The sequence below is a fragment of the Giraffa tippelskirchi genome, chromosome 1 (assembly GCF_054371585.1).
Source record: "Giraffa tippelskirchi isolate mGirTip1 chromosome 1, T2T-mGirTip1v1.2.pri, whole genome shotgun sequence".
NCBI classification, from domain to species: Eukaryota; Metazoa; Chordata; class Mammalia; order Artiodactyla; family Giraffidae; genus Giraffa; species Giraffa tippelskirchi.
The window spans coordinates 50695256-50720355 of record NC_137275.1 but is presented as its reverse complement, the minus strand read 5'-3'; the positions used below and the strand labels follow the sequence as shown (position 1 = coordinate 50720355).

Genomic DNA, 25100 nt, shown 5'->3' with positions numbered 1-25100 from the left:
ATGGGTCCCTCATTAAATGCTCTTCAGCTAAATTATTTGTACATCCCAATTTCCTTCTGGGATCTTGAAAAATGCATTGGGTTTATTCTCATAAATTAAACAAAAATATTAGATAACCCATGACCTTTTTGCATGGTAGAACTTTATAAACAATAGTATAGCTGCTTTATTTCATGAGCATGAACTTCACTACAGAGATGTCTTTCTAGGTAGCAGCTAGGTAGGAGTGGTGCTTTGATCTTTTGATAATTTTACTCTGTTGCTGTTGTTCAGTTGCTGTCTTGTTCAATTCTCTGCGACCCCATGGACTGTAGCACTCCAGGCTCCTCTGTCCTCCACTATCTCCTGGAGTTTGCTCAAATTTACTAAGATAGTAATGTACAAAATAAAGTAATTTTCATTGACTGCTGCAGTGATGATTCTTTAGTTAACCCATCTGTGCTTAAACATCCTTGGATCCCATCTGGGTTAAACCCTATTCAAGTAGGAGCTCCCTCCTAGTGATGAAATTTTAACTGACATTTTGATCAACTAATTATATTTCTCAATTACTCTCACCATATGCTGCTGCTGCTGCTGCTAAGTCGCGTCAGTCGTGTCCAACTCTGCGCGACCCCATAGACGGCAGCCCGCCAGGCTCCCCCGTCCCTGGGATTCTCCAGGCAAGAGTACTGGAGTGGGTTGCCATTTCCGTCTCCAGGGCATGAAAGTGAAAAGTGAAAGTGGAGTCGCTCAGTCGTGTCCGACTCAGTGACCCCAGGGACTGCAGCCCGCCAGGCTCCTCCGTTCATGGGATTTTCCAGGCAAGAGTACTGGAGTGGGGTGCCATTGCCTTCTCCACTCACCATATGAGTCTTTCCCAAATATTTTTCCTGCTGAGTAATTAAATATCCATGTGTCCCAGAAAAATAATCAACTCAATTTTAATCAACAAAGTTTTTCACTGACTGTCCCCTTTTGACTCTTCAGAGTCCAAGTTGAAAGCTTGCTAAATCTCCCATAATAAAGAATACTTCAGCCATTCTACAACTTATCTAAGAACTTTTATTGTCTAGAAAGTCCTCAAGTATCTCACCTTTTCAATAGGTTATACAACTGAGTTTTTCATCCCAATGTTTTATATGAGCCCCCCTTTTATTTCAGTCCCTTCATGGTGACGTTTAGTTCAGTCACTCAGTCGTGTCCGACTCTTTGCGACCCCATGAATCGCAGCACGCCAGGCCTCCCTGTCTATCACCAACTCCCAGAGTTTACCCAAACCCATGTCCATCGAGTCGGTGATGCCATCCAACCATCTCATCCTCTGTCATCCCCTTCTCTTCCTGCCCCCAATCCTTCCCAGCATCAGGGTCTTTTCCAATGAGTCAACTCTTCGCATGAGGTGGCCAAAGTATTGGAGTTTCAGCTTCAACATCAGTCCTTCCAATGAACACCCAGGACTGATCTCCTTTAGGATGGACTGGTTGGATCTCCTTGCAGTCCAAGGGACTCTCAAGAGTCTTCTCCAACACCACAGTTCAAAAGCATAATCCTTTGGTGCTCAGCTTTCTTCACCATCCAACTCTCACATCCATACATGACCACCACCCCAAAACAATTGTGAGACTCTTGTTGATTTGCATGTGCCTTTTATTATTTATTGACTGTGGATGGAAAATATTCGTGAACCAGATTATGAGAGCTTGAAATAGATTTTAGCTTATAAATGTTCTTGGGGAGTTCAATAATAATAATAATAAAAATAAACAGGTAAATAACTACAATTTATTGAATTCCTATCATGCATTATACAAAGTTCTAGACTCATATCATCTCATGCCATCTTTTCAGCAACACTGTACACATTATTATACACAATTTACAAATAAGGAAACTGAGTCTTAAAGAGTTTTTGTCCAAGTTAAATCAATTTGTAAGTGGAGACACTGGGATTTAATCTGGTGTCTTATTAAAAAATCCTTTGATTTTAAAAATAGACAAGTTGGACTCTCTCAAACTAAAAAGCTTTTGCACAGCAAGGGAAACCATATACAGAATGAAAATTCAACCTACAGAATGGGAGGAAATATTTGCAAATCATACATCTAATAAGGGGTTAATATCCAGAAATATAAATTCAATGGTGAAAAGGCAAATAATCCAATTAAAAAATGGGCAGAGGATCTGAATGAACATTTTTCCAAAGAAGACTTAAAAATGGCCAACAAGTACATAAAAAGGTACTCAGTGTCAGTAATCCTCAAGAAAATGCAAGTCAAAACCATGAGACATCACCTCACACCTGTTAGAATGACAGTCATCAAAAAGACAAGAAATAACAAGTGTTGGTAAGGATGTGAAGAAAAGGCAACGCTTGTACACTATTGGTGGAAATACAAATTGGTGCAGCCACTATGCAAAATAGTATGGGTGTTCCTCAAAAACCTAAAATAGAACTACCATATAATCCAGCAATTCCACTGCTGGGTGTTTACCTGAAGAAAACAAAAACATTAACCCCAAATATATATGCACTCTCAATGTTCATTTCTGCATTATTTGCAATAGCCAAGATACAGAACAACCTAACTGTCCATCAGTGGATAAGTGGTTAAAGAAAATATGATACATATATGTCTTTCAGCCATAAAAATGGAGGAAATCTTGCCATTTGTGACCACATGGATTGGTCCTTTATGGCGTTATACTAAGTGAAATAAGTCAGAGAAAGAAAGCTACAATGTGATCTCACTTATATATGGAATCTAACCCCCACAAGACAAAATAAAAAAAAAAAAGAATTCCCCAAAGTCATAGATACAGAGAACAGATTGATGTTTGCCAAAGGTATAGTGGGAAGAAATAAAATGGGTGAAGAGGCGTCAAAAGGTACAAATTTCCAGTTATAAAATAAATAAGTTATATGATATTATGTACAGAATGGTAACTGTTGTTAATAGTACTATACTGCATATTTGAAAATTGCTAAGAGTGCAGATCTGAAAAGTTCTCATCACAAGAAAAAATGTTGTAGCCATTTATGATGATGGACTTCAACTGGACTTCTTGTAGCAATCATTTCACAGCATATACAAATACCAAATCATAATGTTATACACCTGAAAACAGTAAGATGTTATATGTCAATTATATCTCAGTTAAAAAAAAAAAAACCTTTGTGAGCTTAATCACGTATTCTAAAATTCAATTTATGCAGAGAAAATTTTGTGACACAGTAGATGACAATCTAAATCTATTAAATAATGCAGTCTTCTGGCTTATTCTGCTCAACGCTCAATACTATCTTCTTTTAGCCTGGTAACTTGGTATCGCTTTTATATGATTTGATATTAATATTAAAGCAAAGGGAGAGGTGGCCTTCTGCCATAGGAAAGAAAATAATACACATTGTTATGATCATCTATTTTGATGATATGGATTTATTATAAAAAACAATCACGATTAGCCTCCATAGGAAATTGTTCTTTAGAACTACACTGAAAAAATTAATTACATAAAACTAAAATCAGTCTTTTGCAGGTATTTTTTAACATCAAAAGTCTGTATTATATAATTGCACAAAACAAGTCAGCTAGTTTAATTTTACACTTACTTCTTCCTGCCAGAGATGGAGAAAAGCTGTGCTTTTTAGGAAGAAATTATCCACAGGAGCCTTTGCTGGTTTTTTTAGACACTGGTGGGATACTGCTTCAGCTCTTTTGAACATTTTCCAAGCCTAAGTGTTTCATGTAGAATACCAGGGCCTCAGTGGAGTTTGTTCATGTGCTGGAGAAGATCCAAAGCTAATTCCTGAAGTCAATCCTGCCTTTGTCAGCTGGGCTCAGGTGGCCTATCTCCAGGGTGGATGTAACCTTCCATTCTGGGGCTCATGGCAACCATAACAATACACATTTGTTGAACACATCCTTTGGCAGGCATCCTGCTGCATAGTAGTTGAGTTGCTTAAACACCAGCTCTTCCATCTGCTCTCCTGATTACACAGTGGAAGGGTCCTTTAACAGCCAGGACTCGATAGTCCTAGCCTCCTGGGCTTCATCAAAAGTCAACTGCCAGTGGTTTGTTGTTTGCTTCCTATCATGTGCCCAGATGAGAGAAGTGATAACTAGAGGAAATCATTTGCACTGTCATCATCCCTCTGTCTTCTCTAGGTATCTTTCTATTTTGGTCCCTTGCAAGTTTACCTCCACCAAGGTACATGTTAATTCATGACTTTGTTTATTTTCCTTTTTAAGTGGCAGTTATTATAAGAAATTGCCATTTGAAGTTTATTACTGCATTTACTACAAAAAGATAGAAGACATAAATCTAGCAAATATTTATTGAGTGTGTATAGTGCACCCCACAAAGTGCTGATCCTTGAAGAAATTGTAGCCCCTGCCATCACTACTAGGATTGCTGTGCAATGGGACACAGTGTGGTCTAAGAGCACAGAGGAGGGAAGGACTGATTTTTGTCTTAGAAAATCAAAGACATTTCATTGAGAAGGTAACACTTCCATTGGGTTTGGGAGGATGTATAGGAGTTTTCCAGAAAAGGATGGTGAGGATAGGAGAAACTTTGGGCAAAAGGATGGAGCATGTGCAAAGGCATATTATATTATGCAAGGATGTGGTATGTCCAGGAAAATGGGAGAAATTCAGAGTATCAGCATATGGTATTACAGCACAGGGCTGGAAACTTTGGTCCAAAAAGATAGTGAAGGCCTTTGTAGATTGTGCTAAGGATGCTGGGTTTCATCCCAGTCACTCAAAGATATAATAAAATATGGAGAGAGAAATCAGGGAGGCATTTGAGAGGGAAAGGGAACCTGGTTTAAGCAGATGAGATGAAATCGTATATTGTTTGGTTCAAGAGCCATTTCTGTATTGACATTTACCTGGAGACTATGGGCTTCTCTGGTGGCTCAGCGGTGAAGAATCCACCTGCCAATACCTACAAATGCAGGAGATCTGAGTTCGATCCCTGGGTCTGGAAGATCCCTGAGAAGGAAATGGCAATCCACTCCAGTATTCTTGCCTGGGAAATCCCACGGATAGAGGAGCCTGGCAGGCTATAGTCCATGGGGTCACAAAGAGTCAGACACAGCTTAGGGGCTAAACAATAACAAAAACAAATATTAATGTTTTATAGTTAATAAAAAGGCAAGGGTTATTTATTAGATCAGCCAATTCTTCTAAAATCTTATGTAAGGCATTGCATTGTGTAAACTACCATGCTAAGAAAACTTTGTTTCAGTGGAGGAGCTGGCTCAGAATCAAACTTAAGGCTCAATCATAGCTATCATTTTGTGTTTTACATATGCCACATCATCATATGTAAACTATCAAAGTAAGTATTATTATCACAATTTTTGAAATGAAGAAACTAAAGTATGAAGAGAATAAGGGAGGAACCCCAGGCCTTGTATCTGACTAACAGAAAGGCCTGGGATACTGCCCTTATCGTCATACTTTAGTTTCTTCATTTCAAAAATTGTGACAATAATACTTACTTCACACTGATGATTAAAAGAGCCAGTGTCTGTAAACCACTTAACACATCACTATATCATTATTTTCAGGAAGATATTAATTTTCAGGAAAAAAAAACATGATTCTACATTAATTGAAAAATATACCAGAAATATTTCCACAGGTATATTGGCAGTCTTGGCAAACTGTGCCAGTCAATAGAATCGTTAATTAATTTCTACTTTTGTGGAATTGTATGTGGAGTTATATTTTAAAAGCAACAAACTCAGATGTGACATTCCTAGCCAAATACCAGCCAGGAAAAAAGACTATTTCCCAAGAATGCTGATGCTTAAGGAAATACACTCCCTTTTATGGACACAAGGGCTTCATTATTGGTCAAGTAATAATTGGAAAGCTCTCGATGGAAAACAGTATGGAATAAGACCTTTGGAATACATAAATGCAGTGCAGACAGAGTTACCTTGGTAAATATCAGGTTGGGAGTTACCCTGGTAAATGTCCCAAATCTCAGGATGGGAAGAATCTAATTCTTCCCTCATTGGCAGGCAGAATTTTTACTGCTTAGTCACCATGAAAGCCCATAGTCTTTGCCAATGAGGCTGAGATTCTCATCCTGTTGCTGCTGCTGAAGAGCAGAGAGGACACCATTTGATGCCCGTGTCCTCCCTGTAGGATCTTGCACTTAGATTCAGCAAGAACGCAAGAACAAAGTCAGGTGGAGGGTGCAGATGTGGAACCCTGTGGGCAAGCAGGCGATTTTGGTTGTTGTAACAGCTCATTACATAACTCAGGGACCAGCGGGCTCCTCCCAAGGAAACCAGGGGAGGTCCGGCCACGTGGAGCTGCGGCAGAGGCCACATTGAGCAGCTGCAGTGAGGGGGGTGGAAATTCTTAGCTCCTAGGTCTCTATTAGAGAGCAGAGCTTTTCCTCCCTCAAGAACTTGGTCCACCATCTGTGCTACAGGCATGCAGATGTCTCCAAGAGCGTAGACTCTCATGCCTTTTATTACATGGCTTATGTGAGCACAGCCTGAGTTTCTCATGAAACATGGAATCTGCTCCTGTAGTACTGATGGTGCTGGAATGATTTGGCTGAAGAGAGTAAATTTCATGCATCTGAGGGTAATGAGATAGTCCTTTCCTGACCTGTGCATGGTATTCTAAACAGCAGACTAAGGCACCTTGCTAAGATAAGGAAAGATCTGGGAAGCAGATGCATGATTGCTGTTTGGGTACATTCATATTATTTGTAGTCACTGGGGTACATTTTCTTTCACTGAAGAAAAATGAGTCATATATTCTCCTTACTGCTTAGTTCATGTACCAGATTTCCTGAGGCTTTTCCCATTTTAGTTTATGCAGAGAACCCATGTCCCCTGTAACTCCTAAAAGAAATAGAATGTAGCAAAAGTAAAATATACCAGTTATTATCACATTTTAGGCTTTTAATGTTTTGTTTTGGTGTTTCCTTAGTTTGTTCTCACTCTAAGTAAGTCATATCTGTATTCCCGGCAAAACCACTGACAAACAAAAAGAATATAATGTGTTTTCTGTAGCCCTATATATTCATTCACTGTGCTTTGTTGGACATTCCTAATTGTGATTAAGATGATATGTGTGCCTGTGTGCTAAGTCACTTCAGTCTTGTCTGACTCTCTGCCCACCAGGGCTCTGCCAGGCTCCTCTGTTTATGGGATTCTCCAGGCAAAAATACTGGAGTGGGTTACCATGCCCTCCTCCAAAGGATCTTGCCAATCCAGGGATCAAACCCACTTCTCTTATGTCTCCTGAATTGACAGGCAGGTTCTTTACCACTAGCACCAATATAAAATAAACTGAAGTAAATGAAACACAAAACTAAAGGCTCCTATACATCCCTGGTAGAGTTTCCTGCTTGTCTTAAAAGCCTCACCTAATCTTCAAAGTCCAGATCAAATGCCACCAACCTCAAAAAGTCTTTTCTGCTCCCCATAAGCAGATCTTCTTTTCTTCCTGCTGGGATCTCCTGGTTTCATTCTTTTCCTGCATCACTCATTTAGCAGTCATCTCCTGTTCTCCTTGAGGGTTACTTAGTTGTGTGTTTACATAAAAATGTATTGTAATCTCCTAACATGAGGGCCTTTTTTATTTTTTAAATGAGTCTTTGTGTTTTCCACCCTGCTCAGCACAAATAGGAATCCAGCAAGTATTTTTTTATGTGATGATATTTCTGTCTGTCTTGATTGATCAAAAATGGCATGCATGAATGCTCAGTCACTTGTTGTGTCCAACTCTTTGTGACCTCATGGACCTTAGCGCCATCTGGTTCCTCTGTGCACGAGATTTTCCAGGCAAGAATACTGGAGTGGGTTGCCATTTCCTACCCCAAATCAAAAGTAGATTCAACACTTATTCTTTGCCAGGGATATGATGTGGAAAAGGCAGAGGTTGTCTTGTCTTTGATAGGAAATAATAGTGTCTTCCTTCTTTCTCCTCTATGGCTGGATGTTGGGAAATAGACTGGGGAAAGGTAGGTAGAGGCTGCAAGGGAAAGGAAAATGGAGTAGTTACAAAAGACACGATGTGGGAAAGTGCACACATGGCCTCTGTTTTCCTTTTCATGGTGAAATTTTAAAATTTGAAAACATTAGCTCTGGAGTAAATCCCCTGCTCGTGTTCTAGTTCCAACTCTGCTTTTTCTCTGGGTGACCTTGGAATTGTTATTTAATCTCACTGAGGCTCAATTTCTACTAAGAGAATCCACCACATCAAATCAGATGATGTCGGGTGTCTACTCACAATATGTACTTTTATTATTACTGTTAGTTGCGCTTGTGTTTACATGCATGACTCTAAGGAGGCGAGGTCCAGGACTGCCTGGAATAGGGCAGAGGTAACCCAGGCTGGGGATTTACTCAGAGGCTTCCTTTCCCAGATGGCTGGCTTCAGCTTCCTGAACAACTCTGAAGGAATCTTCCATATCTGGACTTCATCTGATAGCTGTGGGTTTCCATTGCTCAACTTCTGCTGGCAATCCTCCTTTTGCCCACCATTAGCCATACTAGATGGGAGAATATGTGAAAGGAAAGAGAAATTTCTACTCCTTTGGTTTCCTGGATCTAGGTTTTGTTGTTATTATTTAGTTGCTAAGTCATGTCTGACTCTTTTGTGACCCCATGGACTGTAGCCTGCCAGGCTCCTCTGTCCTTGGAATTTCCCAGCAAGAATAATGAGTGGGTTACCATACCCTTCTCCAGGGGATCTTCCTGATCCAGGGATTGAACCTGCATCCCCTGAGTTGGTAGGCAGATTTTTTACCACTGAGCCTCCAGGGAAGCCTGGTTTTAGGTTTATTTAGATCTGAAGTGAAAAATCCTGTTCAGTATTTTCTGGGTTAAACTTTTCCATCTAGAACTTTTTTTCTCAAATACTAACAAAATGGATTTTCTTTCTCCCCTACCCTCTCTTGTTAACAGGGTGCTGAGAAAATTTTGTCAATGAACGAATCAGGAGAACTGCAAGACCTCTTAACCAAAATTGAGGTAATTGTGCTTTTAGCAACTTATTTTTAGTAATCAAAATGTTCAACACATTCTGATTGTAATTGAGTTTCCCTAATTGAATTTTTCCCTACGTGTTCTTACAAATATGTAACAGGATACGTGTGGCAGTTTTAATTTGCTACCACCTGCCGTGAGGTTTGCTCCAGCTAGAGTGACTTTAGTGTTAGTGTCTAACAACCTCATAGTATTAGGTGAAAATTCCAGTCAGCTTTATTAGAACCTAATTCTCTGTTATAGAGATGTTGATGAGGTGTTTCGAGGCAGGCCATTGTCTGGAAGCACAAATAGCGTTTTTTATGTAAATTGTTTTCCTTTTTCCCAAAGACCAGCTCATCATTTCTAAAGATAACAGAAAAAGTTATTTCTCCAAAAGTGCACCTTTTAATTTTGTTCCTGTACTTGTAATTACAACATCTCAGAAATATTTGTTTGGATATATAATGTATCAAATCAGTATGTACCCAGAAAGTCCTTAATATCTCTCAATTTTATCAGCCTATTTCTCTCAATATGTAGAATTAAATTTTATATATTTTATAGCCTAACTGGGTCATCTTGAGAGTGAAAAACGTGCATTAGTAATTTTTCTGGGACAGTGAACTTGACTCAGACTTTCCCAGGTGAACCATGCAATATGGTTACATGGTATGGATGTGCCATGGCCAGCTCTTTTTGGTCCAGTCTCCTTTGCTGACCTCTTTTCTGATTTTCTTCCATTCCTTCCACTTTATGGTTTCTTACTACCTTTCCTTCTGTCTGCCTAGCCTGCTATTGTTCCATTGCCTCATTCTCCTCCACCATCATCAAGGCTCCTCTGCAGCATCTTTCCTATATCGTTCCAGATTTCTCCCACCTTCACATTCCTATATCCCTCTTTTTCTCAGGTGTTTATCACAGGCATTTAATTTTTCTTACTACTTTTCTTTGAACATTTGAGTCATGTCCCAAATAAACTATATGCTCCTTGGTGTTAGGAATCATGTTGTTTTATTCATATTGTAATCTTGCCCAGAAGGACAAACACAATTATGGTGTATACTTCATAATCTAAAACTCCTCTCAGCTCTAAAATCTGTATAGGTGGGTTTGTTTCTTTCCTTTTGTCCCTGGACTCTACTCCAGTCCCATCAATTTGATGAAACCATCAATTTGAGTTAATATGTGCCTTTTAATTTAAGTGATTTAACTCAATGTGTATTATTATTTTCTCTGCACACTTTTATTTATACAAGTGTTGTTATGTAACACACTTAATTGTGTTTCAAATTCATTTCTATAGGCACTATGCTTTTAAGAACCATCTATATTACTACGTGAACCTTTCATCCCTTTTATAAAATTGCTTTGTACTTCTCCATGACAGTACAATTGAATCCAGCTTTCTTTGATGATGGAGATGTTTTTACTCTATCCTATCCAATATAGTAGTCACTGGATACATGTGGCTATTGAGCACTTAAAGAATAATTAGTGTGACTGAAGAACTGAATTTTTAATTTTATTTAACTCTACTTGATTTAAATTCAAATCAAATAAAAAATTTTAAATAAGTAATATAATTAACCATATCTGACTAATGGCTTATATTTTGGACAGTGCAGCTGCACGTAGCTCACATACTATTTTTTATCTACACTGATGTCCTCTAACTTCTCCTTCAAATAAATTGCTGCAAGGAGTAACCTTGACCACATTCATTTGTGAATTTCTCTGGGAGTAGAAATCACTGGATAATAGCTTATGTATATCCCCAGTTTTCCAGGTAGTGCCAGATGGCTCTTCATTATGTTTGTACCATCCAGTACTCCCTCCTACAGAGAAAGAGGTTTCCTATGTTCCCACATTCCCCACAATGTTTTACATTGTTCCATAATTTTTGCCAAGGTAGCAGGGATAAAAATATATAGCCTTATTGTTTTAATTAATGTTTTTCTGATAACCATTGAGTTTGGGCATTTCCATGTATGCTTGTTAAATTTTTAAATTTCTTCCTCTGTATGTTGTATATTACTGTAAAGTGTCTGCCTACAATGCGGGAGACCCGGATTCGATCCCTGGATCGGGAAGATCCCATGGAGAAGGAAATGGCAACCCACTCCAGTTCTCTTGTCTGGAAAATCCCATGGATAGAGGAGGCTGGTAGGCTACAGTCTATGGGATCGCAAAGAGTCGGACACAACTGAGCGACTTCACTTTCTTTCTTTCCTTTCTTTATTTTGTATATTCTTATCCTTTCCCATTAAAAATCTTGGAATTTTTGCTGTTGTTATTGGCTTTCAGAAGATCCTTCTATAATCTAGATGTTAACTTTTTGTTGGTTTTATTTATTGTCAATATTTCCTTCCCTATTTTTAGATTCTTTCTTGGTGTCCTTCATACAATAGAAACCTTCTGATATAATCTAACCCACCATTTTTCCTTATTTTTGTGCTTTTTAACTTTTATTTAGGAGAAGACAATGGCACCCCACTCCAGTACTCTTGCCTGGAAAATCCCATGGACGGAGGAGCCTGGTGGGCTGCCGTCTATGGGGTCTCACAGAGTCGGACACGACTAAAGTGACTTAGCAGCAACTTAGAAACTTTTATTTATGAAGTATCCTTCTGTCTAAAGGTCAGAAGATATCAGCCTACATTTTCTTCTGTTCACTTTATACTTGTTAACATCTGGTTCTTTCACTAATGGAGAATCCATTTCCATTTTCTTATACATAGTGAGATTTCCAGCATCCTCTATTAAATAATCTATTATTTCTTTATTGCTTTGTTCTGCCAACTTTCAGTTCAGTTCAGTCACTCAGTCATGTCTGACTCTTTGCGACCCCATGGACTGCAGCACGCCAGGCCTCCCTGTCCGTCACTAACTCCCGGAGTTTACCCAAACTCATTTCCGTTGAGTTGATGACGCCGTTCAACCATCTCATCATCTGTCATTCCCTTCTCCTCCCACCTTCAATCTTTCCCAGCATCAGGGTCTTTTCAAATGAGTCAGTTCTTCACATCAGGTGGCCAAAGTATTGGAGTTTCAGCTTCAGCATCAGTCCCTTCCAATGAACACCCAGGACTGATCTCCCTTAGGATGGACTGGTTGGATCTCCTTGCAGTCCAAGGGACTCTCAAGAGTCTTCTCCAACAGTACAGTTCAAAAGCATCAATTCTCAGTGCTCAGCTTTCTTTATAGTCCAACTCTCACATAAATACATGTGAGAAAATGGATGGAATTTTCTATTTTCTACTGGAAAAACCATAGCTTTGACTAAACGGACCTTTGTTGGCAAAGTAATGTCTCTTCTTTTTAATATGCTGTCTAGGTTTATCATAACTTTTCTTTCAAGGAGCAAGCGTCTTTTAATTTCATGGCTGCAGTCACCATCTGCAGTGATTTTGGAGCCCAAGAAAATAAAGTCTGTCACTGTTTCCACTGTTTCCCCATCTATTTGTCATGAAGTGATGGGGCCAGATGTCATGATCTTAGTTTCTGAATGTTGAGTTTTAAACCAACTTTTTCACTCTCCTCTTTCACTTTCATCAAGAGGCTCTTTAGTTCTTCTTCACTTTCTTCCATAAGGGTGGTGTCATCTGCATATCTGAGGTTACTGATATTTCTCCCAGTAATCTTGATTCCAGCTTATGCTTCATCCAATCCAGCATTTCTCATGATGTACTCTGCATATAAGTTAAATAAGCAGGGTGGCAATATAAAGCCTTGACGTACTCCTTTCCCTATTTGGAACCAGTCTGTTGTTCCATGTCCACTTCTAACTGTTGCTTCTTGACCTGCATACAGATTTCTCAGAAGGCAGGTCAGGTGGTCTGGTATTCCCATCTCTTGAAAAATTTTCCACAGTTTGTTGTGATCCACAAAGTCAAAGGCTTTGGCATAGTCAATAAAGCAGAAGTAGATGTTTTTCTGGAACTCTCTTGCTTTTTCAATAATCCAACGGATGTTTGCTGCCAATTTTATATTACAGTAAATCCCCATATATGTTCGGGTCTTTGTCTGAGCTTTCTAATAATTTCCATTGATCTGTTTGTTCCTGTTTTACCAATATTGTACTGTTTTTATTCCTGTGTTCTAATAGCACCTTTTAGAGTCCTATAGAGTGAATGTCCCTCATTACTCTTCTTTTTAAAGATTGATGATTTATCTTAGCTATTCATGGACTTTTTTCTTTTGAGTGTATAATTCCTTTAATTGGCAACTTGATTAATACTATCATGCTATATATTAACATAACCTCTCTCTCTCTGCTCAAAGAATCTTGGAAAGAGGATTTTATTCTCTTCATTAAGTCTGTCTCAATTCTACAGATGCATAAATAATCCAGAAACATTTAAGTCTATTCTTAATGTTGAAATACAATGGTATGGTACTGGCTTCTCCCATTCATAGGAGTTGTAAGAGCTATAACTCTGTTGGGCTGCTTTGCCCATATAACAAAACTGGTAGAGAATTTTCACCCATCCAGAAACACCTAACCTGCCTGCGAAGGGGCTAGGGTTTAAGCGAACTTACCTAGGGAAAGAGACTAGCCTTGGAGAAGCAGTTATAAGAACTAGGAAAAGTGTATAAAAGACAAGATTCATATCCAAGTACATCCAATTCTTCTGATTAGCTTTTGGCAATACAGTGAAAGTGAAGTTGCTCAGTCATGTCTGACTCTTTGCAACCCCATGGACTGTAGCCTAACGGGCTCCTCAGTCCATGGAATTTTCCAGGCAAGAGTACTAGAGTGGGTTGCCATTTCCTTCTCCAGGAGATCTTCCCTACCCAGGGATCGAACCCAGGTCTCCCACATTGCAGGAAGACGCTTTACCGTCTGAGCCACCAGGGAACAGGAATTAAATATTCCTGAGGTAGGAAACATTGGAGTTCTTTCTAAGTAGCCAGTACTGTTCCTATTCCTGGTATTATATGTATTAAGTTATTCAAACCTCAAAATAACACTGCAAGGTGGGTTCTGTTACTGTCTTTATTTTTCAGACAAGGCAGTGGAGGCCCAGACGATTAGGTTAGTTGCTCCAGACCTTGTAAATAGTGTTTGACTCAAGATTCTAAACCTGACTCCTTGATCTTAACCATGAATCTGTGCTGCATTCACTCTTAAATTAATTGGCAAGTTGGTTTCTGGGAAATCTGACCATATGTGACAGGATCTAAGACCCAGGTGAGTTTACTGGGAGACAGGCAGAGTATTAGGTCCAGGGAACAGACTGGATGTTTAACAGTTGGCTCTTATGCTAGTATGGCATTGTACAGGAAATGGGCAAATAGGCAATACCTTTAGAGAGAAGCCAGAGAGCTCGTACCAAGTTCTAATTTGCTGTTACTAGGGTGCTTCATAGCAGGCCATGACTCCCCTGGTCTTTGTAATTCAGGCCCCAGTTTCTAACAATTACCCCAGTAATGGAGAGGAAAGCGGCTTCGCAGCTGTAGCTGGGTCCTCAAAAATGATGTCAGCAAATCATCTCAAGTTTTCTGGCCTAAGAATTCTAGCATACATCCCGCCCAAGTGAAACTTGCCCTGGGAACCTGAGGGGGCATGATTCGCTGATGAAGACTTGTCACTGTCTTCAAACATGGGTAGCAGAAGCAAGTAAAATATGGCAGTAGCTGGTATGAGACTTGGGTTCAATAAGGCTAGCTGAAATAAGATTAAATGAATTATTTTATGTAAGAGAATGCTTGGGTGAAAAGGATGAATAAAAATACCATTTGGGGGTAAAATTTATTTGTATATTTACTTATATTAATAAACAAGCTAAAGATCAAAAGAAAAGAGTGTCTAAATATTACCCCCAAACAATAACTGAGATGGATAGCTGATCCTGCTGGTACCCACACAGAGGAAGTCAGGGCAGCCCTGAGATGTATTAGCAAGCACCTTGTTACGGCAGACACTGAATTAAAGATCGCAGATGGTAGAGAAGATCTAATATGCTTTTCTGCCTTGTTGTTTTTCTAAAGATTCAAGCAAACATTTTGATATCATTGCTATGAGGCTGCCAATATAGTGTTCACTTTCAGTACTTTTTTTCCTTGTAAAGCCTGATTTGTCATTCAGGAAGAACAGAAGTAAGAATCTCAACTACACACCGAGGATGCTGGAAATGGCACAGGCTGTCTGTGTAAGGCATTGGAGCTATCAAAGCCTGGCCAACCCTCCCTGGAGAGGCAACATTCTGGGTGATGTTCCCTCTCTGTGAAGTGGGTGGCCACAGCATGTTCAGAGATTACAGCAGCAGAATACCACCTACTTACCTAGGCAATCAGGCCATGTGCTCTGGCTGCCTCTTTCTGAAATTGGAACATCTTTTTAAATAGGGTTGTGGCCGTACATCCCATTGGATCAAGAATCAGGTTCACAAATCTGGCTTATACATTTAGGAATATAACAACAAATTTCCACTGTGTCAGCATTTTGTTCAGTAGCTTTTTTCATAATTCTGCAAATCAAGGATCAGGAATGATTCTGCTTATTAACGGCTTGATCAGAGAATAGCCTCCTAGGCACTTAACAAGCATTTGCTGAATTAAATGGCTGTTCAGTTCAGTTCAGTCCAGTCGCTGAGTCCTGTCTGACTCTTTGCAACCCCATGAACTGCAGCACGCCAGGCCTCCCTGTCCATCACCAACTCCCGGAGTCCACCCAAACCCATGTCCATTGTGTCAGTGATGCCATCCAACCATCTCATCCTCTGTCGTCCCTTTCTCCTCCTGCCCTCAATCTTTCCCAGCATTGGGGTCTTTTCAAATGAGTCAGCTCTTTGCATGAGATGGTCAAAGTATTGGAGTTTCAGCTTCAACATCAGTCCTTCCAATGAACACCCAGGACTGATCTCCTTTAGGATGGACTGATTGGATATCCTTGCAGTCCAAGGGACTCTCAAGAGTCTTCTCCAACACCACAGTTCAAAAGCATCAATTCTTCAGTGTTCAGCTTTCTTTATAGTCCAACTCTCACATCCATACATGACTATTGGAAAAACCATAGCCTTGACTAGATGGACCTTTGTTGATAAAGTAATGTCTCTGCTTTTTAATATGCTGTCTAGTTTGGTCATAACTTTCCTTCTAAGGAGTAAATGTCTTTTAATTTCATGGCTGCAATCACCATCTGCAGTGATTTTGGAGCCCGGAAAAATAAAGTCAGCCACCGTTTCCACTGTTTCCCTATCTATTTGCCATGAAGTGATGGGACCGGATGCCATGATCTTAGTTTTCTGAATGTTGATCTTTAAGCCAACTTTAAATGGTTGAATATAGTTTAAAACAAAATACATAGACAAAGGTGGATCATTCAGAGATGATTATATGCCAAGTGTTCACTTTTGTGACAATCTGTTACGTGGAGTGAGTCTGCTTCATAGATAACCTGGATGAGGGAGTTTATGGTTACAGAGAGTCCGATAAGTTGCTTCTTCCTTGGTAGAATACTTATGAGAGTTCCCAGTACTCCTAAAAGAAGATTAGATGATCTAAGTGCATTCATTCCCTGATCTTGAAGAAAACACTGAATACTCTTGTTCTTAGCATCCTGTTTCTGCATTAGAGAACAGCAGAAAGCTCTTCATATTTATGAAATTTGAGTTTGTGCCACAAAAGAAACCCATTTCACAATCATTCATGAGCTCCACCCTTATCCTCTGGTCCTTTGTTAGAGGCTAGGGAATTCTTGGGGGCTTCAGTTTAGATGACGGCGGTATGGAGTGTATATTCAAAGACCACAAATAAATTTCCTAAAGTAAAATTAATATATAAATACTAAAAGCTACATCATCATTTTTATATGGAATCACAAACAGGCCAAAAGAAAGAAGAAAGAAAGAAAGAAAGTGAAGTCCCTCCGTCGTGTCCTACTCTTTGTGACCCCATGGACTGTAGCCTACCAGGTTCCTCCGTCCATGGGATTTTCCAGGCAAGAATACTGGAATGAGTTGCCATTTCCTTCTCCAGGAGATCTTCCCAACCCAGTCTCCCACACTGTAGACAGACGCTTTACTGTCTGAGCCACCAGGGAACCAAGGCCATCCTCAAATAATACAGAATCTCTACAGTGCTATGATGAGATCTGCCTTCTACTTAATTGTTGAGAAGATTTAGAGTGCATTCATGTAAAGTGAATAGAACATTGCCTGGTGTGTAATAGCCACTCAATAAGATTAGTAATTATCAGTCAATATTTCACTAATAAATCCTTATTTGTAGCTGAGAGCTACTTATTAAGAAAACAGGGAGATTTCTTGCTCACTGCTGTATCTCCTATGCCATACACAGTGCCTAGCAATGTGAACTTATTTGTGGAATGAACCTGCTGGGTTTTTATTTTTTTTTAAGTCCCTTGCCAAGAATAGACGAACAGATAGAGATAAAAGGGAGGATGATTTCTTACTCCTTTTTTCTTAAATTCCACCTCTAAAGCGTCGGATATGACTGAGCACAAGCACTACTACTACCCCTAAGGAACATGCCTCCATCCAAACCACTGTGAAGAGGAGGGGCATTCTGTAGATTCAGCACTCTTACTGGGTGCTGTTATCAACCAAGTCTACCTGGTTTCTAGCTTTGCTGGGTGTCAGGACACTGAAGAGCTACTCTAGATTTCTTAACTGTTTGAAGATCAAAGTGTCTATAGTCAAGCTCTTCACTGAAAGTGGAAGTCTGTTTTCAAATTCCTCTGTGATTTAAACATTCATTTTTACTCATTAAAAATCTTTGTTTCATCATTTGTAAAATGAGGTATTCTCTATTACATCAGATACTGGATATAGACTCTTGTTGGGCTGCAGCCTTCAGGCTTGTAGTTACTATATTTGCTGAAGAAAGAGCCCAGAGGCAGTGACAGAGACATCAGCAGTTTAATAGATGGGAGATCTTACACATCTTTCTTACAAGAAAGAAAGCTGAACACTGAAGAATTGATGCTTTTGAGCTGTGGTGTTGAAGAAGACTCTTGAGAATCCCTTGGACTGCAAGGAGATCAAGCCAGTCAATCCTAAAGGAAATCAACTCTGAGTATTCATTAGAAGGACTGATGCTGAAGCTCCAATACTTTGGCCACCTGATGCAAAGAGTTGACTCATTAGAAAAAAAAGACCCTGATGCTGGGAAAGGTTGAAGGCAGGAGGAGAAAGGGATGATAAAGGATGAGATGGTTGGATGACATCACCAACTCAATAGACATGAGTTTGAGCAAACTCTGGGAGATGGTGAAGGATAGGGAAGCCTGGCATGCTGTAGTCCACAGGATTGCTAAGAGTCAGACATGATTGAGTGACTGAACAACAAGAACACATCTGAAGCAGAAGGATTCTGGAGCAACATCCCACTGCTGGGAGGCAGATGGCAGGCTGGACACAGCAGCAGAGGTCTTCACTCCCAGGAAGAATAAGGAGACTACCAGTTATAGGGAGAAATATTGTTGATTGGCTCATTGGTTACTAGGGAAATCAGCAGAGGAGGATTTCCTCCTTTAGCCCCTTAGGCTATGTAGCCTCCTGGGGCAGAGTTCTTCCCTTCATTAAACTATCAAAGGGGAGCCATTCTCATCTAAAGATTAGAACAATCCCTAACTTGGGTGAGGGACAAGTATGTAGGTATTTACTAATCAGGCTCTACAATTAAGAAGGAAAGTCAGGGACTTCCTTGGTGGTCCCAGTGGTTAATTAAGAATCCACCTGCCAGTGCAGGAGACACTGATTCAACTCCTGCTCCAGGAGGATCCCACATCCCTTGGGGCAACTAAGGCGGTGAGCCACAACTACTGAATCCAGGTGCAGCAATTACTGAGGCCAGTGTGCCTGGAGCCCATGCTTTGAAACAAGGGAAGCCACTGCAATGAGAAGCCCACGCATTGCAATGAGTAGCCCCCACTTGATGCAACTAGAGAAAGCCTGCACACAGCAACAAAGACCTAGTGCAGCCAAAAATAAAAAATAAAATAAATAAAAAAAATTTTTTCAGATGAAGGAAGGTCAGTCATGCAAGTAGAGTGTATGTGAAGCAGGGACTAATTGAGCAGCGGATGTAGAGAGCAAGAGGACAGCCATGCTGAGTGGCCTGACCATACAACTGTATGTGCTGGGTAAGCCATTCTTTTTTCTCCCAAGGGCTGATTTTTCTTGAGAGTAGACATGGCCTCAGAATCTTTCCAGTGCTGTGCTCCAAGACATCAGAATTCACATGTGAATCAAAATACATTTACTCTCCTTTTCTTACAGTAACAAGGCTTTAGGCCAGAAGACTAAGTATAAAGAGGTGTTTAAATAAAATGACTATATCACTGGTAGAAAATGACTGTGTCATGTGACCACAAGCAATTTAGCTTTAGGCAGCAGTTAATAAAAATCTCTTCAGATTAGGATTTATTAATAAAATAATGGCTATTAACTGCTAGCCTTAGTGAGTAGCTACTATGTGCCAGACAGTATACTATTCACTTTACATGAATTTACTCATTAATTGTCTCAACAACCCTTTAAGTAAAAGACAAATCTTACCATAGCATTGCATAATTCTGACAAAGTTGTTTTAGGATGACCTTGGTCTATCTGTGATTTCCTTTAAAATGGACACTGTGGCTTTTAGTGTTTATATATTAACTTCATTTTAGGAAATTTATGTGTTCTGAATTGCAGAGAAGTTATTAAATAGCAGACTCATCATATATTTAACATTTGGTATTTTGGCCCTTTGAAAGTAATCTTGGTAAGTCATGTTCCAGGCCCATTATATAAGATAATGTTACCAGACCAAATTCGGGTCCACTTGCCCAAACAGTAAACCCAATCTGCTCATACCAGCTTGTGATGAAGGAAAATACAGCATTTATTGTGAGGCATCCAGTGTGGGGCCAAGAAAGAAGTACGGACAGCTCACATTTGAATTCCCCAATGACTTTCAAGGAAGGATTTTTAAAGATAAAAGAAGGGAGAGGGTCATAGGATGCTTGATCCGCTCACTGACATCCACCTGATTGGTTGATGGTGGGGTGACAGGGTGAGTTAACATCCTCAACCTTATGATTCCAACGTCCCTGGTGTCTACATACTAGTGATCAGCAGGCAGTTCACTTCCACTTGAGGCTACCCTGGTGGCTCAGATGGTGAAGAATCCACCTGCAATGCACGAGACCGGGATTTGATCCCTGGATCAGGAAGATCACTTGGAGAAGGGAATGGCTACCCACTCCAGTATTCTTGCCTGGAGAATTCTAAGGGCAGAGGAGCCTGTTGGGCTCCAGTCCACGGGGTTGCAAAGAGTCTGACATGACTGAGAAACTAACACTTGATGTGGCAAGGTGGGGGTGGGAATCTTAGTATCTGCAAAACAATTCAGGGATATGGCTCAAGATATTATCTTTTGCCCTTGAGGAGTAACAAAAGGAGTTGACTTTATTTCATGGTTAAACTATTATTTTGTCTTGCCTGACTGTTTTCATTTGTTTCTGCATTTTTTTCACTTTTCTGATTAAATTTTCTCTTTGGAACTCAGAGAAGGCTAGGATGCTAAAGCTTTTCTATAAACAAGAGGCTGGAGATGAGATGGGAAGGTGTTTGTCCCCAGGAAAGCCTTATAGGGTTCTGCTTGGTTTCAGTAATTTTGAATTTGGTTGCGTGTTTATTATTATTTCTCTGTGTTAAGAGTCTGGTATTTGGAGTAAGTGACATAGATGGTGAATGAGCCTAGGAAACTCCCTAGCACTCACATTCATTCTACCTTTGTTGTTCTTTGCTTGCCAGCACAAATGTATTTTAAGGGAAAATCTTACGCTATTGAAGAATTTTAAAATATTGAAATGTTTATACTTGTTGTTAAGATTTATACTGTTTAGTAAATAGCTACTACTCCAAGACTCCCAAGCAGCTCTCCTCTTCCATAAAAGCAACTACCCTATAAGGGTTGCCGGATAAAATATAGGATGTCTGCTTACATTTAAACCTCAATTAAATTATGAATAATTTTTTTAGTTTAAGTATTTCCCATATAATCTTTGGCATATCTACACAAAAATTTATCTATGGTCTATCTGCCATTCAAGCTAACTGGGCATCACATGTTTTTAGTTGCAAAATTTGATGATCCCACTCTACTTGAAATCCAAACCTATTTACAATCCAGCACTAATGGGTGACATCCTTGACTCAGGGTTTTACAAGTTGGTGTTGTTTCTGTGTAAGTCATTAAATATTTTTAACATAATCTCTGGCCTGGTTCTAATGCATGTCAAGGGCTTATCTACCTTATCATAGTCTTTCTAAAATTTGATAAGAAGAGCATTTCTTACTAATTCTCTTATATTTTGTTTTTAGACTACACTCTTTCTTTGCTGCTTTTGTTTTTATTCAAAGTTTTTTTCTAAAGACATTTTTATATCATGCAAAATTATAGGTCCGATGCACCATTTTTTGGTCAACTCTTGCACAAAGAAATGACAAAAACCCAGCTACAGAGAAACTAAATTGCTACATACAATCTAACTTTTTGGAAGAGCTTTGAACCTCTACAAACTTGACAACATTTCTTGTTTGTGTCCTTCAGACTAGAGATCACTACTTTCCATCAAAGTAATTCTGTTATTAAAAATAAGATATGACATGAATTTTGCTATCTTGATCTAATAGCAAAGTCAAATGGTAACTGTAAACAAATCTTACTGAATACAGAATATGCAGCTCTGAAAAGTGGTCTGGAAATATATACATTTTAAAGCAATCATATCCTTAATGTTTCTTTCCCAAAGCACATTCCACAGGGTACTGATTATGAGAAAGAAAATTGTAGTTGCTTTCTAGGAAAGAATTTCTTGCTGGGAACATGGTGGGTTAAGCTTAGTTAATTGGTTTCCTTTTCCATTGGATTTTTCGGCGACTTTATTAAGTACAATTGTGAATTTCCAGAGAAAATCTATATGTATATCTAAGTATGTAAGGTATGTTTGTCTGAGTGCCTGTGTATGCATGTGTGTGTATCTACATTTCCCAAGTGTATTTTGGCTATTATTCTTGTCACAAAAGCCGGTTTTCAAATATTGCTGAAAGTTCCTATTTTGCAAGTCAGAAGCTTGTATTAACTCCCATTCTCTTTGTATTCATCCTGTAATGGCTCGTAAGCTCCCACCAGCAGATGGTTGCCACTTGTGGACTCCAGCAGAGGTTATATGCTCAAAAAAGAGAATGGAAATGTGTATGGAAAATTTTCAAAATATCCTTAACATGCTGGCTCAGTAGTAAAGAATTCACTTGCAAATGCAGGAGACCTAGGGTTTGATCCCTGGGTCAGGAAGCTCCCCTGCAGAAGGAACTGGCAACCCATTCCAGTATTCTTGCCTGGGAAATCCCATGGACAGAGGAACCTGGGGGGCTACAGTTCATGGGGTAACAAAAGAGTTGGACACAACTTGACTAAACAAGAGTAGCAACAACAGCATGCTTCCTAGTTAATTTCATTATGCTGTAATGGGTACTTTATTTTTACTTGAGGTAGAAAGGCTGTTAGTTATGGTGGGTAGTTTTATGGACTTAGATAAATCTCAAGATTTCTATGTCTGTTTCTTTAAATGTAAAATGAAGGTAATGGTTTTAAAGGAGGGCATGGCAATCCACTGCAGTATTCTTGCATGAAGACTCCCCATGGACAGAGGAGCCTGGAGGGCTACAGTCCATGGGGTTGCAAGGAGTCAGATGCGACTGAGAGACTCAGCACAGCACAACGATGTTTGAATTAGCTGCTTCACATAAGATTCTTATGTGTGAAGGAGGAGATGAGAGAAGATTCTATGTAGTGATGCATTTGGAAATGCTTTTTAAAAAACAAAGCATTATTTATACGTTCAATATGATGATGGATCTTCAGTTGACAGAGGCTCCTCCAATCCAGCTTTTATTTTTTTCTAATTTCCAGACTCACTATTAGTGCTGCTATTCCATAAACAAAGATACAAAACTAGGAAGTGATACTAAAAGGAAAGTTACAGTATTTTCCTCTAAGGCAAATTACCATCTTCTGAATTTCTTTGATTTGTAAATGTGTGTTTTCATATGATGAATTTCTAGAAGTTTTCAAATGATGTGCCCTTTAGCTTAAAATGTACCAACCTTTACACACCAAGCTTGTGCTGTTGACGGCCATCAATGAGACAGTTAAGGAAACGTTAGAGAGCACTTCCTGTGCTTCTGCTGTATATTATAATGGGAGATGGTTGCAAGTCCTCCACCGTCTGATGCTGCTATTGTTTTATAACTGTCCACAGTACAGAAAGACAGGGAGGCTGATGGCATTGTCATGCTAACATAGATCCTATCCTTCTTGTCCTCCTGCCACCTATCCAGAGAGTGCAGCATCCACACGAGTGTCCCTCCTGTGGAGGCTTTGGCTTTCTTCCGTGCTCTGTCTGCCATGGAAGCAAGATGTCAGTGTTTCGAAACTGCTTTACAGACTCTTTCAAGGCCCTGAAGTGCACGGCTTGCAACGAGAATGGTCTTCAGCGCTGTAAGAGCTGTGTGGGTTAGAGTTCACACCCACGGAGCACCTGGTTTCTTTGACTGAAAGCAATAATTTGGTTTATACTTTTTTTTTAATGGCTATGTTTCTGGATTAATCAATAAACTTTGTTTATTATAATTTCTTTCGTTTGGAATTTTTGCCGTGACTACTTTCATTGATGTATTAAATAAATATTTATTCAACAGCTACTGTGTGCCAAGCCCTGTGCTAGACCCTGGTTTCTAATTGGAATTAATGGAGGACCAGATAAAATTCCAAGATATTCAAAGTCTGATTCCCTAACTGCGTTTGATTTTCTAAAGAAAATATAAATATATCCAATGGTGTCTATCACAATGCCACCCTGTTGTCTAGGATCAGTTCACTCAGCTCTCCAGATGCATACATTTTATTAATATGTGAGCCTCAGCTGTAGGGGAGAAGAGAGCTCTGGTTAGTGGAAAAGAACATCTTACTTATGCTTAAGCAGTAAATTATTTTTAAACCTGTAAAAATAGTCTTGGGGCTGATGATATTAATGATAAATCATTAATGTTATTGAATGTATTTCTTCGTGATGATACAAAAGCTGCCAAACTTCTCTGAATTTATATTTTTAAACAGCTATTTTCTACTATTGTCACTCTCTTGAGCTGGACACAAAATATTACATACTTTGAACACATAGTAAAAATATTAGCTAAGTAGACAAAAGTAAATTTTACTATAATTATCAGCTAATACCTACCTGTACACATGTCTGTGCTCTGATGGATTCCTTTATGAATGATTTCTAATAAATCACCTCCACAATATCTGTGACAAGGTAATCAAAATATTTTACATCTTGGTTTTGCAAAAAGATATAAATATTTATCAAGTACTTTCTAGTCAGCCAGGTGTGGAATGTAAGGCAGAGCTTTTGCTTTAATGGAGGTTACACTCTTAAGAAAGAGGGAAGTATTAAACAGATAACCATATGCAGGATGAACCTTATAACTACTACAAAAATAGTACACGGTGCTCTGGGAATGTGTAGCAGCAAGGCAAACCTGGATGAGTTAGGAAATAGTTTAAGAGTATACTTTCTTGAGTGACTGATATTTAAACAGAGACATCATGGGTAGTTGGAAGCCAATTGGTCAAAGAGTAAGAGAGATAATATTTTAGGTAGAGAAATAGCATATTTGGGAACTCTAAGATCAGAGAAAAGTTTTTGTTTGAGGACCTGTAAGATATCCAATATGGATAGTTATAATCTGGTAATAATGGAGCAGTTCTTGGCTGACTAAGCCTCCTGCTATATACACACATATACTCTGAACAAAATAAGAAAAAATAACTTTTGAAGATACTGGAAAGCAACTAAAACTAGAAAAGAATCAGAAGGATCTCAGTCACTGGAAGAAAGGAAACAAAATAAGCCCTACATTTATCCAGCTTACCCTCTGAGAACACTTCCCAGTTTGCAGAGAATATAGATCATAGAGAAAGTACCAAGTTACTGATTTGAAAAGATAAAACTGGAATTTGAGGCTGCAGAGTACCTGGAATTGAATGGAAAATTTTAAGAAATGAGAGAACCCAAGACAGGGGAGCA

At 39.2% G+C, this 25100-nt stretch overlaps 1 protein-coding gene across 3 annotated transcripts in view; it reads left to right on the top strand.

Moving 5' to 3' along the window:
- Nucleotides 1–23642, top strand: part of GRXCR1 (glutaredoxin and cysteine rich domain containing 1) — a 326824-nt gene extending 303182 nt beyond the window's left edge. For all 3 annotated transcript variants that reach the window (XM_081523573.1, XM_081523643.1, XM_081523522.1), the window contains 2 exons: nucleotides 8930–8995; nucleotides 23347–23642. In XM_081523573.1, coding sequence (XP_081379699.1) covers nucleotides 8930–8995; nucleotides 23347–23526 — 246 coding nt within the window. In that variant the 3' untranslated portion in view covers nucleotides 23527–23642. The remainder of the gene's footprint in view (nucleotides 1–8929; nucleotides 8996–23346) is intronic.
- The last annotated feature ends 1458 nt before the right edge of the window (nucleotides 23643–25100 follow it).